Here is a 13,145-nt window from a genome sequence, read left to right as displayed (position 1 = left end):
CCTTTAAGTCTTCTTTTTTTTTTTTTCTTTAGGGTAAATGAAGACTGGAGCCATCTAATCCACTAGATTGGGTTCGGGTTATGAACGTTGGGTGTTGTCCCTAAATCCTGACCACTGAACTTCAGTTGATTCGTCCAAGTGAATCACTTTCCTGTTACGCATTTACATAATTGAAACCGTAAGTTCTAATGGCGCAATGATAGACGACGTCCTCGGTGAATCTAACAAAAAACGTCTGAGGATCCTGGCAGCCCCTGTAACACGGGGAGCACTGAATCACTGTCAGACGCTCCTCTCCATCTCATTAACCCTTGCTACTCCGCAGAGAATGAGCAACACTACAGAGACCTCTGTCTCCAGTTTATCATCCATACAGTATATAAAAAAAGCTGCATGAAGAGCAAATACTTTAGACCATGTCACAGTATTTGGAATATTGCTCATTTATCTGTGTATATAAAACTTAAAGGGGTACTCCGGTGGAAAACATTTTTTTTTTTTTTTTAAGTCAACCGGTGCCAGAAATTTAAACAGATTTGTAAATTACTTCTATTAAAAAATATTTACCCTTCCTGTACTTTTTAGCAGCTGTATGCTACAGAGGAAATTCTGTTCTTTTTTTAACTTCTATTTTGTCTTGTCCACAGTGCTCTCTGCTGACACCTCTGTCCGTGTCAGGAACTGTCCAGAGCAGCATAGGTTTGCTATGGGGATTTTTTCCTGCTCTGGACAGTTCCTAATACGGGCATCAGGTGTCAGCAGAGAGCACTGTGGACAAGACAAAAAAGAAATTCAAAAAGAACAGAATTTCCTCTGTAGCGTACAGCTGCTAAAAAGTTCTGGAAGGGTAAAGATTTTTTAATAGAAGTCATTTACTAATCTGTTTAACTTTCTGACACCAGATCATTAAAAAAAAAAAAAAAAAAGTTTTCCACCGGAGTACCCCTTTAACGTATGTGTGTATATATGTCTACATGTATGTCCCAGCCTAACTTCCGAAAGGCTGGAGATATTTTGCATACATCTCTCTATATAGTAGAGTTTAGGATTGTTCAATTACCAACAATCTCCGCAGCTCCAGAGACCAACAGCGGAGCCTGGAATTAGGGATCGACCGATTATCGGTTTGGCCGATATTATCGGCTGATATTCACGATTTTGGACGTTATCGGTATCGGCAATTACCTTGCCAATAATCCGATAATGTCCCCCACAACGCCCCCACTGCCACCGCGCACCGCACCACACGCCGCCCCCACCGCCGCTGCCTCATTGCCTCCCCCATCCCCGGTTTTATAATTACCTGTTCCCGGGATCTGGGGCCCGCGCTACTTCTGGCTCCTGCGCTGTTGCTGTGCGCTGCGCAATGACGAGTGACGTCCTCAATGCGACGTCACCATCAGTGCGCACAGTTACAGCTCAGAACGGGAACCAGAAGTAGTGCGGGCCCCAGACCGCGGGAACAGGTGATTATAAAACCGGGGATGGGGGAGGCAATGAGGCAGCGGCGGTGGGGGAGGCGCGTGGTGGGGGGGTGCGGTGTGGTATGGAGGGGGGGGCAGCAGCGGTGGTTGGGAGGACCCCCGGACAGGCAGGGGGAGAGTAGCGGGCGGCGGCGGTCTCTGGCCCAGCAAAAGCCGCTGCAGTTCATTGATTTAAAGCCCTGATAACTTATACCGGAATATCGGTATAAGTTATCGGCCTGAAAGGCCACAGATTATCGGTATCGGCCCTAAAATATCGATATCAGTCGATCCCTACCTGGAATGTCAAATCATACTTTACCAGGACGTTGGTCTGATGGGATGTTTAAGGGTATGTTCACATGTACAGTATATGTTATGTATTTTGCTTATTGACTTCAATGGGAAGGAAAATTAGCTGCAGAAAATATGTAGCAAAATATGGCAAGTGTGAACATACCATAAAACTCCCGGTCAATCTCCGCAGCCCGAGAGATAACACAATCAAGAGATGTTTCGGAAGACCCATGCAAGTCTATGGGACTTCTGATAAGTCTCCAGAAGCATTGCAGGGTTCTCATCACAGTCATCTGAGTAAGGCCCAAATCTACTGGGTCCTCCAAAGCAGTGGTGCTTAACCCAACCCTAAAGGCCCACCAACATTCTGGGATTTTTTAGTTACTCCACTGGAATAGGACAAAGAAAAAGTAAAGGGGTACTTCGGTGGAGAACAAAGGTTTTCAAATCAACTGGTGCCAGAAAGTTCTACAGATTTGTAAATGCTTCTATTTAAAAATCTTAGCCCTTCCAGTACTTATCAGCTGCTGTATGCTCCAAGTTGTGTAGTTCTTTCCAGTCTGGCCACAGTGCTCTCTGCTGCCACCTCTGTCAATGTCAGAAACTGTCCGGAGCAGGAGAGGTTTGCTATGAGGATTTGCTCCTACTCTGGACAGTCCCTGACATGGACAGAGGTGTCAGCAGAGAGCACTGTGCTTAGACTGGAAAGATAACTTCCTCTGTAGTATACAGCAGCTGATAAGTACTGGAAGGATTCATATTTTTAAATAGAAGTAATTTACAAAGCTGTAGAATGTTCAGCCACCAGTTTATTTAAATTTTCTTTTTTTTTACACCAGAGTACCCCTTTAAGGGCCGGGTTGGGGACCTCTGTCCGGAATGAGGGTTCTTTTTTATAGCTGCTACCGAAAACCGATGGAGATCTCAAATGACGGAACCTCGACTATTGAATCTATTGAAACCCCTTTAAGGACACTAATGATGCCACTTTAGGAACATTCGACAGTGTTATGACTAGGCAGGGGTATGCTCCAAAGGAAGTTGTGTAGTTCTTTCCAGTCTGACACTGCTGACACCTCTGTCCGTGTCAGGAACTGTCCAGAGTAGGAGCAAAGGCCCATAGCAAACCTATTCTGCTCTGGACAGTTCCTGACATGGACAGAGTTGGCAGCAGAGAGCACTGTGGTCAGACTGGAAAGAACGATGCAACTTCCTGTGCAGTATACAGCAGCTAATAAGTACTGGAAGGATTAAGATTTTTCAAATAGAAGTAATTATGAATCTGTAGAACTTTCTGATTTGAAAACCTTTGTTTTCCACCAGATTACCCCCTTAAGGCCCATCAATAGGCCACTGAGGGAAAAAATGTGCTACAGCTTTTCTCCCTCTTAGCCTTATCAGTGGTCTCAAAATGTGGCCCTCCAGATGTTGCAAAACTTCAACTCCCAGCATGCTGGGAGTTGAAGCTTTGCAACGTCTGGAAGGCCACAGATTGAGACCACTGCCGTACATGTTCTGAGTAGTGTTGAGCACGAATATTCGTAACGCAAATTTTTATCGCGAATATCGGCACTTAGCGATTTTGCAAATATTTAGAATATAGTGCTGTATATTCGTAATGACGAATATTCGTTTATTTTTTTTTCACATGCAAATTTTTTTGCATGGAAAAAAAAGTGAATGAACATAGCAAATATGCGAATTTCGCCAACATAGGACAAATAGTATCCGCGAAATATCGCAAATTCGAATAGGGCCCTTGCTGCTCAACACTAGTTCTGGGCTCCATTTAGCAAAACCTGTCCAGAGGAAAAGTTGTCCTGTTTCCCATAGCAACCAATCAGATCGCTTCTTTCATTTTTAACAAGGCCGCTGCAAAATGAAAGAAGCAATCTGATTGGTTGCTATGGGCAACTGGTCAACTTTTCCTCTGGACAGATTTTGATAAGTCTCCTCCATATCTTCTCCGCTCCATGTCGCTGTGACTGGACGCAGTGAAGTAGTCGGCAGTAGTGATGACTGTAGTGTTGAGCGGCATAGGCCAAATTCGAATTCCGATATATATGGACGAATATTTGTCATATATTCGCTAAATTCGCATATTCGTAATATTCCCAAATACGAAAAGTTTATTCGTATGCGCGAATAGAATATTCGTATACGCGAATAGGATATTCCTATATGCGAATAGGATATTCCTATATGCGAATGGAAATTTCGCATATATGAATAGAATTGTTCGCATATGCGAAAAGAATTCACATATACGAATAGACTTTTTCGCATATGCGAATAGAGTTGAGAAAAATGCGAAAAACTGCGGATGTATGCGCATGAGAAATAGCGCAAGATCTCGCGAACTTTACAGCAAGTGACTTCTACTGCTTCTATCATCTAGACTATCAACATGGTCCGCAGCAGATTTGCGAGGAAGGAAGAAAGAATAATCATCCGTGTAAGTATTTTCGCATTACTTTTGTAGTTGTAGCTTGTGAATTTATTTTCGCATGCACAAATTTATTTTTGATATATTCGAGCATGAGAAAAACTTGCAAAACTACAACTCCCAGCATGCCCATACAGCAAACAGCTGTCTTGGCATGTTGGGAGTTGTAGTTGCGTACCTCCAGCTGTTCCATAACTACATCTCCCAGTACATGCTAGGAGTTGTAGTTTTGCAACAGCTGGAGGCACACTGGTTGGAAAATACTGAGTTAGGTAACAGAACCTAACTGAAGGTTTTCAACCAGTGTGCCTCCAGCTGTTGCAAAACTACAACTCTCAGCATGCAAGGTCTGTCAGTGCATGCTGGGAGTTGTAGTTTTGCACCAATTGGAGGCTCCCTGTTTGGGTAGACATTGCATTATGGGCGTTCTCCCCAGCGGAGACCGGCAAAAATGTCATGACCGATTTTTTGTGTTTTTTTTTCTTCTCATTTCAAATCCGTGTATGCAGAGCATTACGGCAGATTCGATGGATTACGGCGGATTAACGAGGGCTGTGGGGGAGTGTTTTTTTAAATAAAATAATTTTTTCAATGTGTTTTTTTTTTTTTTTACTGAATTTTCAGGTTTAGTAGTGGAAGCTGTCTTCTAGACGGAATCCATTACTAAGCCGGGGCTTAGCATTAGCCCCCAAAAAAGCTAACACTAACCCCCAATTATTACCCCAGTACCATCCATCACAGGGGTGCCGTGAAGAGCTGGTACCAACAGGCCCGGAGCATCAAAAATGGCGCTTCTGGGCCTAGAAGGTAACAGGTTGGCGTTATTTAGGCTGGGGAGGGCCAGTAACAATGGTCCTCACCCACCCTTGTAACGTCAGGCTGTTGCTGCTTGGTTGGTATCTGGCTGAGAATAAAAATACTGGGAACCCTATGTGTTTTTTTTCATAAATAAATAAATAAATAAAAACGCATAGGGTTTCCCTTATTTTAGAATATGTCACGAAAAAACTATCTTGGAATCATAATGAAAAGTAAAAGCATCCCAGAGTTATTAATGCTTAAAGGGGTACTCCAACGCTTAGACATCTTATCTCCTATCCAAAGGATAGAGGATAAGATGCCTAATCGTGGGGGTCCCGCCGCTGGGGGACCCCCGTGATATTGCACGCCGCACCCCGTTTATAATCAGTCCCCGGAGCGTGTTTGCTCTGGGTCTGATTACCGGCTACCACAGGGCCGGCGGCGTGTGACGTCACGCTCCCGCCCCCGTGTGACATCACGCTCCGCCCCCCTCAATGCAAGCCTATGGGAGGGGGCGTGACGTCACAACGCTCCGGCCCCGTGATCGACAGTAATCAGACCCGGAGCGAACACGCTCCGGGGACTGATTATAAACGGGGTGCGGCGTGCAATATCACAGGACCTTGGACCTTTACCTTTTATATGCGGACCCTCACTAAAAATAGTTGAGTACCCCTGATCTATAGACCGTCTGTGTGTGTGTAAGTGTGGGGGGGAGGGGTACATAGTGTGAGGCAGGAAAATGGATGTGCAATGTGAATGTGAGATATATTTCTATGCTGTATATTAGGGATCGACCGATAATCACGATTTTGGGCATTATCGGTATCGGCAATTACCTTGCCGATAAGCCGATAATGCCTCGCCCCCCCCCCCCCCGGACCCACCACAACGCAACCGACCCGCCGCACCGCGTCGCACCCCCCACCGCACCGCCCCGACCCCATTGCCTCCCCCAACCCCGGTTTTATAATTACCTGTTCCCGGGGTCCACGCTACTTCTGGCTCCTGCTGCGTCCTGCGTTACGCTGTGCGCAATGATGAGTGATGTGCGCGACGTGACGTGCGCGACGTGCCGTCACCGTCATTGCGCACAGTGACAGCTCAGGAGGACGCCACCGGAGCCAGATGTAGAGCGGCAGTAGGGGGCGCGGAGTGGTGCGGCGGTGGGGGGGGAGCGGTGCGGGGGTGGCGGTGATAGGACTCAGGACCCCTGGACAGGCAGGGGGAGAGAAGCGGGTGGCGGCGGCGGTCTATGGCACCGCAAAAGCCACTGCAGTTCATTGATTTAAAGCCCCCACTTTAAATCAATGATCTGCAGCGGCGTCGCGGGGGGATAAATAGCCGATAACTTATACCGGAATATCAGTATAAGTTATCGGCTATCGGCCCTAACCTCCACCGATTATCGGTATCGGCCCTAAAAAAACGATATCCGTCGATCCCTACTGTATAATATAAATGCCACAGACATAGTGCTTTGATGAACAGATACTTTTAATATACTTGCATCTTCATCCTGCAGCACTTCCTCCAAAATAGCTATGACCAAAAACGGTCCCATGCAGAGAAAAACAGAATTGTCCTCGAGGTCCAGGGGGAGCTGGCGGCCATTGGGAGGCGACACTCAGAACTAGAGATAATTAAGAAATGGTCTGATCTTAAAAGGCGAAGTATGGATCGGATCTCTAAGATCAGAGACCGGAGGTGCCCAGGTACAATGCTGGCTAGAGAAACAAATGTAATGTATATATATATATATATATATATATATATATATATATATATATACAGTTATGGAAAGAAGTATTTCATCCCTTTACAAATGAGTACAGTGGTCCCTCAAGTTACAATATTAATTGGCTCCAGGACGACCATTGTAAGTTGAAACCATTGTATGTTGAGACCAGGACTCTATGGAAACCTGGTAATTGGTTCTGAAGCCACCAAAATGTCATCCAAAAATAGGAAAAAGCAAGGAATAAAGAAAAAACCAATACAGATAAAACAAATCCTTACATATAAAAGTAAGAAAGATCTGCTGGGAGCTGTAAATAACTGTCTATGTCAGTGTTTCCCAACTAAGGTGCTTCCAGCTGTTGCAAAACTACAACTCCCAGCATGCCCGGACAGCCGTTGGCTGTCCGGGCATGCTGGGAGTTGTTGTTTTGCAACAGCTGGAGGCACCCTGGTTGGAAAAAACTTTTATATATATATATATATATATATATATATATATATAAATCAACTGGCTCCAGAAAGTTAAACAGATTTGTAAATTATTTCTATTAAAAAAATCTTAATCCTTTCAGTACTTATGAGCTTTTGAAGCTGAGTTGTTCTTTTCTGTCTAAGTGCTCTCTGATGACACCTGTCTCGGGAACCACCCAGTTTAGAAGCAAATCCCCATAGCAAACCTCTTCTAAACTGGGCATTTCCCGAGACAGGTGTCATCAGAGAGCACTTAGACAGAAAAGAACAACCTTAATTCTTTCAGTACTTATGAGCTTCTGAATTTAAGATTTTTTAATAGAAGTAATTTACAAATCTGTTTAAAGGGGTATTCCAGGAAAAACTTTATATATAAATATATATATATATATATATATATATATATATATATATATATATATATCAACTGGCTCCAGAAAGTTAAACATATTTGTAAATTACTTCTATTAAAAAATCTTAATCCTTTCAGTACTTATGAGCTTCTGAAGTTAAGGTTGTTCTTTTCTGTCTAAATCCTCTCTGATGACACCTGTCTCGGGAAACGCCCAGTTTAGAAGCAAATCCCCATAGCAAACCTCTTCTAAACTGGGCGTTTCCCGAGACAGGTGTCATCAGAGAGCACTTAGACAGAAAAGAACAATCTTAAGTTCAGAAGCTCATAAGTACTGAAAGGATTAAGATTTTTTAATAGAAGTAATTTACAAATCTGCTTAAAGGGGTATTCCAGGAAAAAAACTTTTTATATATATATATATATATATATATATATATATATATATATATATATATCAACTGGCTCCAAGAAGTTAAACAGATTTGTAAATGACTTCTATTAAAAAATCTTAATCCTTTCAGTACTTATGAGCTTTTGAAGTTTTTTTATATGAGCTTTTGAAGTTTTTTTTTATATATATCTACTGGCTCCAGAAAGTTAAACAGATTTGTAAATTACTTCTATTAAAAAATCTTAATCCTTTCAGTACTTATGAGCTTCTGAAGTTAAGGTTGTTCTTTTCTGTCTAAATCCTCTCTGATGACATGTGTCTCGGGAAACGCCCAGTTTAGAAGCAAATCCCCATAGCAAACCTCTTCTAAACTGGGCGTTTCCCGAGACAGGTGTCGTCAGAGAGCACTTAGACAGAAAAGAACAACCTTAAGTTCAGAAGCTCATAAGTACTGAAAGGATTACCGTATATACTCGAGTATAAGCCGAGTTTTTCAGCACGATTTTTCGTGCTGAAAACCCCCCCCCCCCCCCCCTCGGCTTATACTCGAGTGAACTCTCCACCGGCAGTGGTCTTCAACCTGCGGACCTCCAAAGGTTTCAAAACTACAACTCCCAGCAAGCCCGGGCAGCCATCGTCTGTCCGGGCTTGCTGGGAGTTGTAGTTTTGAAACCTCCGGAGGTCCGCAGGTTGAAGACCTCTGCGGCCTTCGACATCATCCAGCCCCCTCTCACCCCCTTTAGTTCTGTACAGTACTCGCCTCCGCTCGGCGCTGGTCCGGTGCTGCAGGACTGTCCGGTGAGGAGGTGGTCCGGTGGGATAGTGGTTCCGGGCTGCTATCTTAACCGGGGAGGCCTCTTCTAAGCGATTCGGGCCCGGCCCCAGAATAGTCACGTTGCCTTGACGACGACGCAGAGGTACGTTCATTACCAACGTACTTCTGCGTCATCGTCCAGGCAACGCCTCTATTCCGGGCCCGCAGCGCGGAGAAGAGGCCTCCCCGGTGAAGATAGCAGCCCGGAACCACTATCCCACCGGACGACCTCCTCACCGGACAGCCCTGCAGCACCGGACCAGCGCCGAGCGGAGGTGAGTACTGTACAGAACTAAAGGGGGTGAGAGGGGGCTGGATGATGTCGAAGGCCGCAGTGGTATTCAACCTGCGGACCTCCGGAGGTTTCAAAACTACAACTCCCAGCAAGCCCGGACAGCCGATGGCTGCCCGGGCTTGCTGGGAGTTGTAGTTTTGAAACCTCTGGAGGTCCGCAGGTTGAAGACCACTGAGGGCGGATGATGACAAGAGGATGATGAAGGGGGGTGTGGGATGATGACAAGGGGATGATGAAGGGGGGTGGGGATGATGACAAGGGGATGATGAAGGGGGGTGGGGATGATGACAAGGGGATGATGAAGGGGGGTGGGGATGATGACAAGGGGATGATGAAGGGGGGTGGGGATGATGACAAGGGGATGATGAAGGGGGGGGGGGGTGGGATGATGACAAGGGGATGATGAAGGGGGGTGGGGATGATGACAAGGGGATGATGAAGGGGGTGTGGGATGATGACAAGGGGATGATGACAGGTGATGATGATGAGGGTCTGGATGATGACAGGGTGATAATGATGAGGATGTTAATGACGGGGGTCTGGATGATGACAGGGGGGGATGATGTATTTCCCACCCTAGGCTTATACTCGAGTCAATAACTTTTCCTGGGATTTTGGGTTGAAATTAGGGGCCTCGGCTTATACTCGGGTCGGCTTATACTCGAGTATATACGGTAAGATTTTTTAATAGAAGTAATTTATAAATCTGTTTAAAGGGGTATTCCAGGAAAAAAACTTTATATATATATATATATATATATATATATATATATATATATATATATATATATATATATATCAACTGGCTCCAGAAAGTTAAACAGATTTGTAAATTACTTCTATTAAAAAATCTTTATCCTTTCAGTACTTATGAGCTTCTGAGGTTAAGGTTGTTCTTTTCTGTCTAAATCCTCTGATGACACGTGTCTCGGGAAATGCCCAGTTTAGAAGCAAATCCCCATTGCAAACCTCTTTTAAACTGAGCGTTTCCCGAGACACGTGTCATCAGAGAGCACTTAGACAGAAAAGAACAACCTTAAGTTCAGAAGCTCATAAGTACTGAAAGGATTAAGATTTTTTAATAGAAGTAATTTACAAATCTGTTTAACTTTCTGGAGCCAGTTGATATATACATATAAAAAAAAAGTTTTTTCCTGGATAACCCCTTTAAGTAGAGGAGCTTCTTCAGGGTCCTATACAGTACACACAGTGTCCCAAATGGAGCCGCCATTACTTGGTGTCCAAAGGAGCAGCTAACCCTGGCACAGGTAAGGAGTAGTACAGAACTTGTAGTTCCTCCCTGTACTGTAGGGGGCGCTACCAGACAGCAGGTCATTGCTTTCACCTCAGTAATACAGCTGATTTACCAATGAATGCCCATTCTGATTGGTCAGTTCCTCCAGTTGTGACACGTTTCACAGATCTGGACAACATTGTATGTTGAGTCTGGTTTCAAGTTACAATGGTCCAGAAAAGATAATTGAGGCCATTGTAAGTTGAGGGATCACTGTACTTACAATTTACAAGCTAAAAAGGTGGAAAATGGCCCGGTCATTAAGGGGTGAATTTGCATTGGTTATTATGAGTTGTAAGTTGTTTGTCTACATTCTCAACATTGTCTGATTACAGGAGCTCCACTCCCCTCTGTAAGGAGAAGGAGGGAGGCAGAGGAGGATGAAGAGAGGAACATGGGGGAACAACAGGAGGAAGATGGAGAGGAGGAGGAAGCGGAGGACAGGGTGGAGGAAGATGGAGAGAAGGAGGAAGAGGAGGACAGGGTGGAGGAAGATGGAGAGAAGGAGGAAGAGGAGGACAGAGTGGAGGAAGATGGAGAGAAGGAGGAAGAGGAGGACAGGGTGGAGGAAGATGGAGAGGAGGAGGACAGGGAGGAGGAAGATGGAGAGGAAGAGGCGGGGCCATCTTGGCACTTGTCACCACCGGAGCCGCGCTCCTCCCCACCATGTCCTGAGACTCCTGAAGAGGAAGAAGAAGTTCTCCACTGCCCCCGCCAGGAGGGTAAATATGTGAACTTAACATTATAACGTTTTATATACATAAGATGTACAGAAAAAATGTCCAACAATGAAGGGAAAAAACACACAATATAGTAATATAATACAATAACACTAGACACTAATTCATTCATCCACATAAAAACCATTAATTACAGAAATAAATCACATTATACTCTACATACCGTATTTATCGGCGTATAACACGCACTTTTTAGGCAAAAATTTTTAGCCTAATGTCTATGTGCGTGTTATACGCCGATACACCCCCAGGAAAGGCAGGGGGAGAGAGGCCATCGCTGCCCGCTTCTCTCCCCCTGCCTTTCCTGGGGTCTAGAGCCGTGCTGCCAGCCCTTCTCTCCCCCTGGCTATCGGCGCCGCTGCCCGTTCTGTCCCCCTGACTATCAGTGCCGGCGCCCCATTGCCGATAGCCAGGGGGAGAGAAGCGGCGCCGACAGCCAAGGGGAGAGAAGGGGCAGCGGCACCCATTGCCGGCGCCGCTGCCCTGTTGCCTCCCCCCATCCCCGGTTGCATAATTACCTGTTGCCGGGGTCGGGTCCGCGCTGCTTCAGGCCTCCGGTGTGCGTCCCCTGCGTCGTTGCTATGCACTGCACGGCGCACTGACGTCATGCACCGCGCCGTGCAGCGCATAGCAACGACGCAGGGGACGCACACCGGAGGCCTGAAGCAGCGCGGACCCGACCCCGGCAACAGGTAATTATGCAACCGGGGATGGGGGTAGGCAACGGGGCAGCAGCGTCGGCAATGGGTGCCGCTGCCCCTTCTCTCCCCCTGACTATCGGTGGCGGCGCCCCATTGCCGGCGCCGATAGTCAGGGGGACAGAACGGGCAGCGGTGCCGATAGCCAGGGGGAGAGAAGGGCCGGCAGCAGGGCTCTAGACCCCAGGAAAGGCAGGGGGAGAGAAGCGGGCAGCGACAGCATCTCTCCCCCTGCCTTTCCTGGGGGTGTATCGGGGTATACACGCGCACACACGCACCCTCATTTTACCATGGATATTTGGGTAAAAAACTTTTTTTACCCAAATATCCTTGGTAAAATGAAGGTGCGTGTTATAGGCCGGTGCGTGTTATACCCCGATAAATACGGTAGCTATCACAAATAGACACTTGTTGCTCCGATCGGCAAGACCGGAGCTCCAGCGGAGTGATGACTGACGTCAGGAGAAGGTCCGCGTGGGGTGGGGGGAGATGTTGGGAGCGAAGGCCGGCTGTTTGATTGAAAGTGCATAAACGGGATAGCGCTATTCTGTCCGGGCAACAGATGAATAGCTTTTACAAAGATTTCTTGCAGTAGTAGTGCGTATTCAAAAGTCCACAATCTTAACACATTTCAGGGTACTACCGTATATACTCGAGTATAAGCCGAGTTTTTCAGCACGATTTTTCGTGCTGAAAACGCCCTCCTCGGCTTATACTCGAGTGAATTCTCCGCCTGTCAATCCCTTCTCAGTGGTCTTCAACCTGCGGACCTCCAGATGTTGCAAAACTACATCTCCCAGCATGCCCGGACAGCCATCGGCTGTCTGGGCATGCTGGGAGTTGTAGTTTTGAAACATCTGGAGGTCCGCAGGTTGAAGACCACTGCGGCCTTCGTCATCATCCAGACCCCCCCTTTAGTTTTCTACTCACCTCCCCTCGGTGGGAAGGAAGGGTGAGCTGGTCCGGGCCATCTATGCTGCAGGGACTGTCCAGTGGGGAGGGTTAGTCGTTCCGGCCTGTCCATCTTCACCAGGAGGCCCTCTTCTCCGCTCTGGGCTGGCCTCGGCCTAGTGACGTTGCCTTGACGACGGCGCACAAGGAGATCCATGCGCATGAACTTCCCTGTGTGTCGTCGTCAAGGCAACAACACTAGGACGGGGCCAGCCCAGAGCGGAGAAGAGGGCCTCCATGTGAAGATGGACAGGCCGGAACGACTAACCCTCCCCACCGGACGGTCCCTGCAGCATAGATGGCCCGTACCAGCTCACCCTTCCTTATCACCAAGGGGAGGTGAGTGGAAAACTAAAGGGGGGGGGGGGGTCTGGATGATGACGAAGGCT

The 13,145-nt window shown here is 46.6% G+C and overlaps 1 protein-coding gene across 9 annotated transcripts in view; it reads right to left on the bottom strand.

The window, feature by feature from the left end:
• The window catches only part of PRR5 (proline rich 5), a 192,439-nt gene that overhangs the window by 56,666 nt on the left and 122,628 nt on the right, over positions 1–13,145 (bottom strand). Inside the window, exon 1 of one of the 9 annotated variants that reach the window (XM_056517453.1) lies at positions 12,736–12,872. The exons of the other annotated variants lie outside the window; for them this stretch is intronic. Within the exon in view, the coding sequence (XP_056373428.1) occupies positions 12,736–12,776 (41 nt within the window). The 5' untranslated portion in view covers positions 12,777–12,872. Of the gene's footprint in view, positions 1–12,735; positions 12,873–13,145 lie in introns of those variants that run through there. 9 annotated transcript variants of the gene reach the window in all.

This window comes from Hyla sarda, chromosome 4 (genome assembly GCF_029499605.1).
Source record: "Hyla sarda isolate aHylSar1 chromosome 4, aHylSar1.hap1, whole genome shotgun sequence".
Classification (NCBI taxonomy): domain Eukaryota; kingdom Metazoa; phylum Chordata; class Amphibia; order Anura; family Hylidae; genus Hyla; species Hyla sarda.
Note: the sequence above shows the minus strand (reverse complement) of the source record. Positions and strands in the feature narration are given on the sequence as shown.